Source organism: Erinaceus europaeus, chromosome 15 (genome assembly GCF_950295315.1).
Source record: "Erinaceus europaeus chromosome 15, mEriEur2.1, whole genome shotgun sequence".
NCBI lineage: Eukaryota > Metazoa > Chordata > Mammalia > Eulipotyphla > Erinaceidae > Erinaceus > Erinaceus europaeus.
In genome coordinates, this window is record NC_080176.1 from 4,386,654 (window position 1) to 4,392,653 (window position 6,000).

A 6,000-nucleotide genomic window follows, 5' to 3' on the forward strand; every position below is an offset into this window, starting at 1 on the left:
TGTGTAGGAAGCAATAAAAGTGATTATGGAACATGAGCTGAGCACAAAGACCTTTCCATGTAGGGTGACAACTATCATTTTTAAAGGCATGACACCTGGGCCAGAAGAGCTCACCCAGGAGCAGCACACGCCAGCCTGCACGTGAGGCCTGAGGCCCAACCACAGAATCACAGGCATGCACTGTGGATGGGGCCAGGGCATCTGTGAGGGTGTGGGGCCATGCTCCTATGTCCCTTCTTGTACTCTCTGTGATTCACTCTCTCCTCTTCCTCTAAAAAAGAAAAGGGAAAAGTTGTTTGTAAAATGACAAATCTTTCAAAATTAAGGTTGGATTAGAAATTAAAACTGTGATTTTATGAGAGAACATTAAGTCTCATGGGTGTGACAGTAGTGAGGTGACTCTGGAGGGGTTGGTCTTACTAGGAGGCACAGAGAAATGCTCAGGATGAAAATGCCACAATGTCTATAACTTCTCTCAGTGTTCAACAAATGTGTGTGTGTGTTGAATATATGCATATGTGTGTGTGTTGAATATATGTGTGTGTGTGTGTGTGTGTTGAATATATGCGTGGGGGGGGGGGCAAAGGAGAAAAGCAAAGTGGCAAAATGGTGACAACTGTTGATTCCAGAAGGGTTTCTGAATGTTTTGTCTTGTCACTTTCCTGCAAGGCTGAGAGTTTTCAAAACAACATGGGGGTGGGGAGGAGAGGAGAAATTTCTTGACTCCAAGGAGCCAAAGACTTCTAAAAATCATCAGTTACACAGTTATTATTAAAGAAATCAGGACAGAAAGTAAAAACGTGAAAAATAAACAAGTCAGTTATGAGAGTCAGTCTTTGTCTGCAACTTCAGCCAGTTGACTAACAGGAAGCAGCTTGCCTTGTAGCTGCAGGGGCTCACAGCCAGACCCCAGCGCCATGCAGGTGGTCTCTTAGCTGGGCTGCCTCAGAACCTGCGAGCTCCTTCCCTGAAAGCTGCGGTCACAAAGGCACACCCTTTCTCTTTTTGCTCCCCAGTGCCGAGAGGATCCCCTGCAATAGCTCCCTCCTGCGGGACAGCAGGCGCCCAGCCAGCCAGGTGGGCCAGGAGGTGGCCCTTGTCGTCTTCCTCCTCCTGCTGCTGGTCTGGTTCCTGAACCGTGAGTTTGAAGTCAGCTACCGCCTTCACTACCACGGCGATGTGGAGGCTGACCTCCACCGCACCAAGATCCAGAGCATGCGGGACCAGGCTGACTGGCTGCTGAGAAACATCATCCCCTACCACGTAGCCGAGCAGCTCAAGGTCTCCCAGACTTACTCCAAGAACCACGACAACGGAGCCGTCATCTTCGCCAGCATCGTCAACTTCAGCGAGTTCTACGAGGAGAACTATGAGGGTGGCAAGGAGTGCTACCGGGTGCTCAATGAGCTCATCGGGGACTTTGACGAGCTCCTCAGCAAGCCTGACTACAGCAACATTGAGAAGATCAAGACCATCGGGGCCACATACATGGCGGCGGCGGGGCTGAATGCCACGCAGGCCCGGGACAGCAGCCACCCGCAGGAGCACCTGCAGACGCTGTTCGAGTTCGCCAAGGAGATGATGCGCGTGGTGGACGACTTCAACAACAACATGCTGTGGTTCAACTTCAAGCTCCGCGTGGGCTTCAACCACGGGCCGCTCACGGCCGGCGTCATCGGCACCACCAAGCTGCTGTACGACATCTGGGGGGACACGGTCAACATCGCCAGTAGGATGGACACCACGGGGGTAGAGTGCCGCATCCAGGTGAGCGAGGAGAGCTACCGTGTCCTGAGCAAGATGGGCTACGACTTCGACTACCGAGGCACGGTGAACGTCAAGGGGAAGGGGCAGATGAAGACCTACCTCTACCCCAAGTGCACGGACAATGGGGTGGTGCCGCACCACCAGCTGTCCATCTCCCCCGACATCCGGGTTCAGGTGGACGGCAGCATTGGACGCTCCCCCACGGATGAGATCGCCAACCTGGTGCCTTCTGTACAGACCCCTGACCCCCACACACAGGCCAAGGATGCTTACCCGCCCCCCAGGAGACCCTGGAAGGAGCCCAGCAAGGCCGAGGAGAGGTGTCGATTTGGCAAAGCCACAGAGAGAAGCGACTGGGAAGACGTGGGGCCAGAAGAAGCCAGTGAGCTCACCAAGCTCAACGTCTCCAAGAGCGTGTGAGGGGCGATGCCGTCCGTCCGAGGCCCGCGGTGCTCTTCATCCAAACAATAAAACTCCACCTGGCTGCTGCGCTCTCTGCCCCGACCAGGCGTCAAGAGGTCACCGCAGCCCAAACTTCTGTCTGGATCACAGTTATTCAGGGTTCATTTTACCCATTGCCCCCACCCCCGCTCCCCACCCCTGACATCCGGCAGTGCGGAGAACAAGTGCCTTCCGGGGCAGCCTTGGCCTTGGAGTCTGGGGACAGGCCGCCAGTGGAGATGCGGCATGGGTGACTCCCAACACACAGCGTGCTGCATCACTCGTATTGCTCTTTCTTGTGAGACACCTCCCTTCCCGTCAATACGAGGTTTCTTTTTTTTGTTTGTTTTTTCTTGTTTTGTTTTGTTTTGTTTTGTTTTTCTGTACACACAATAGTATTTTCAAATTACCTGACCTAACACGTGTACACACACACACTTGCATCAGTGAATCTGAGGTGAAGGGCCAGCACCCACCAAGTGAGCATGGCTGGGGTTGGGGGTGCTGGGTGAGGGGCAGCCTGGGGGGTGTGGACTAGCTGTCTAGGGCTCTCCCCTCACACCTGCCAACAGCTAGGCTCAGGAGTCAGGCCTCGGGTGTTGGAAAGCTGGGTTTCTTTCCAGCCCTGCAGTGAGGAGTCTTTCAGTGGGAGCCAAGGGGTTTGTCTTTGAAGCTGGCTTGTATGAGAGAGGAGGATACAACATAAATGTCCTAGTGTTGTGCTTATTTATTTATTTATTTGTCAGGAACTGGGGTGGAGGGACACTCATTCCAGTGCAGGGAGATAGGCCCTGAGGTGGCTGAGACCAGAGAAGTGACGAGATGTCCTTGGTGCTCCAGCCACATGGGGCCACCTCTCCTGCCAGAGACTGTGTACCCTGGGCCCCAGAATCTCTGAGTTTTTAAAACCCAACGATGCTGCTCCTTGTACCCTGTAGCATACCTGCAGGGCCTTCCATGCAGAGGTGGGTTTGGAGCTAGGGAGGGAAGCATTCTCAAGGATGCTCAGCCTGCCACCAGCCTGTCTGTGGCACTCAGGCTGAACGAGCCCCAGCCTCTTTCGATGGGGTTCTTGCACTTGTCCCTTGTGTAGGGACAGAATCTTCCTGTGCAGCCCAAGTACTAAGTGAGAGATGTCTAGAAACCCAAAAGAATTTATTTCTGTGCCCTTCACTGCTCAGCCTGCTGGTGATTGTTTACCTATTGCTACATTGGGTCTGAAGTTCACGTAGAGCTGAACTCAGGCTGGAGTTGCCGTCATGTCTCGGTTGATATTAAAGTGACACTGTGCACAGCTCCCTCTCTGTCTGAGGCCTTCACCCACATGCGCGGTGTGTTTGCCTCTCCCTGCTCCATCTGCATTCAGTTACCACTCCTCCCCCAATCGGCACAGGCCCTGCCGTGTCTGCCATAAAGAAATTCTGATTCTGAGCTGACATGCCGGGGATGGCCACCCACCCTGATGTCATGGGACTGGAGAGCAGCCTCAGTACAAGTTCTTCCTGCAGGTGTGACTGTGTGTTGTTCTGGTCTTCCAATACTGGGGGGATGGTGATGCCCATACCTCTTGCTTCTAAAGAATGTATTCTTATAAGATAATACTGCAGAGATTTTATTTTTTCCTTACAGACACTACCTTGCATGCAGGGCTGTGGGCAGTTAGGGTTTTGGCCGTCAGTATTAGGGGGTCTGAATGGCCCAATCCCTTTGCCTTCTGGCTGCAGGCTTATAGCCTCAGTGCTGGCTCAGGGGCCGGCTTACCCATGTCCTCCAGACTGCACCTGTCATGTCTCCTCGCCATCAAACTCTGGTTTTCCTTCCCCACTTTAGAGGCACTTTGATTCCTGGGAGCCAGAAAAGCCCCAGGTCCCAGGGAGGGAGTTCCCACCTGGAGTTTGCTTTAGTGTCCTGCAGGTGAGAGAGCCTTTGCCCAAGGGCTCCCCCAGAGTACAAAGCTGTATCTAAGTAACACCCTGGGCCTTCCTAACACCCAGCACTTGGATGGCCCCTCTGGGCCTTCCCAGTTCCCTACTCTGAAGCATACCTCAGCGCAGGACCACGGTGTCTGTGCAATGGAAAGCCCGTCTCACGCACAGTCACTGAACAGCAACTGAGACGGCCATGTTCCCATTGGCAGGCACAGGCGCCGTCTGTCCACACAGTGGATGCATCCCTCATTCAGAGTGGCCATGCCTCCAAGGAACTTAGGGCAGGAAGCAATACTTCAGAATTGAATGTGTGTAAATAGATGCTTTGATTTGCAATCACTATGTTCTTCTTGGCCCCAGGTCAGATCCAATCATCTAAGTATATATGCATATATCAAAAAGAAGCACACGTAATTCTCCCCAGTGCAAACAAATGTAGGACATCAGTTAGGAAAAACTTAAATAGCTTCAAAAGTCACATCCATGACCTGCTACCCACACATGACCCCGTGACCCCGGCTTCCCTCGTGGAGACGCAGCCTGCACGTTTGCACGTGGCCTGCACAGCCAAGGGGCAGCTTCCAGCTGCATTGGCTGCGAAACTACTTTCCAAAGGCGTCTGCATCTGCATCGCTTGATTTTCAAAGTATGCATTTGGGGGCGGGTCATTTCTCAGAAAAAAAAAAATCTCACCATGCCTGGAATCTGAAATTAAATCAAGCAGGAACCAACCACTTGTGTTTTCCATCTTTGCTGTTTTCAAATTGTTAACTATAATATAAATTTCAAAATGCAGCCATTGGGAAAAAAAAACAGATATTAAAAGATTCTAAACTATAAATGTCTGGCGCCTGGCCTTTCCTTATTGAAACCCACTTTACAGGGGAGAGCAGCTGACTACAACGTCCCCATCTCTTGCTACCTGTGACTGAAGTAGGAATATCTACCTTTCCTTCACATCTTGGCTCTGGAATAAAAGAAAATAAAAAGAGGGGGAAAGGGGGACCAGGTGGAGGTGCACTTGGTTAAATGCACACGTTACAGTGCACGAGGACCCTGACTCTGGTTCTACCTGCAGGGGGAAAGCTTTAGTACTGGTGAAGTCGAGCTACAGATGTCTCTCTGTCCCTCTCCCTATCTTTCCCTTCCCCCTCAATTTCTCTCTGTCTCTGTCCAATAATAAATAAATAAAATTAAAAGGAAAAAGAAAGAGAAAAGGCAACTGTGTACATAAAATGATTGAATAGACATACTTGTCAAGTTACTTTGATATTTTTTTTCACCAAGGTTATCTCCGGGGCTCAGTGCCTGCATGCACTTCTCCAGGTGGCCTTTTCTTTTCTTACAGAGATAGAAATAGGGGGAGGGGGAAAAGAGAAACCTGCAACACTGCTCCACCGTTTGTGAAGCTTTCACCCTGTAGGTGGGGACCAAGGGCTTGAACCTGGGCCCTCATACATGGTAACATACACACTCTAGGCCCCACCAAGATACTTTGGTTGAAAAGTATTTCTTTTTCTGTGGAGGATTTTTTTTTAAGCAGGTTGCAGGATAAGTTGATCTCAGAAATTTCCTTGTTTCATTCGGCTTTCAGATAATTTTCTTCTTTGGTATTTTAAGAGAAGATATCAAGAATAGGTCTCCTGAGAATATAAGCCTGAATAACCGCTCCCCTGCAGAGCTCACGGGGAACATCTGGTTGATGGCTGGGTGCAGGGAGCGAGTCCCAATCCTGGCTCAGAATCTGTTTAAAATCACAAGCCTCTTCCCAGGAAAACACACGTGCTATTAGTAGCTTGCTTAGGGTCACACAGCACCTTCAAGCCAGAGCTGAACTGTGAATCTGCTGAGGCCTAGAGGCTCT

The 6,000-nt window shown here is 51.0% G+C and overlaps 1 protein-coding gene across 2 annotated transcripts in view; it reads left to right on the forward strand.

Moving 5' to 3' along the window:
* The window catches only part of ADCY9 (adenylate cyclase 9), a 106,233-nt gene extending 101,256 nt beyond the window's left edge, over positions 1 to 4,977 (forward strand). For both annotated transcript variants that reach the window (XM_060172470.1, XM_007521986.3), the window contains exon 10: positions 1,017 to 4,977. In XM_060172470.1, the coding sequence (XP_060028453.1) occupies positions 1,017 to 2,187 (1,171 nt within the window). In that variant the 3' untranslated portion in view covers positions 2,188 to 4,977. The remainder of the gene's footprint in view (positions 1 to 1,016) is intronic.
* The last annotated feature ends 1,023 nt before the right edge of the window (positions 4,978 to 6,000 follow it).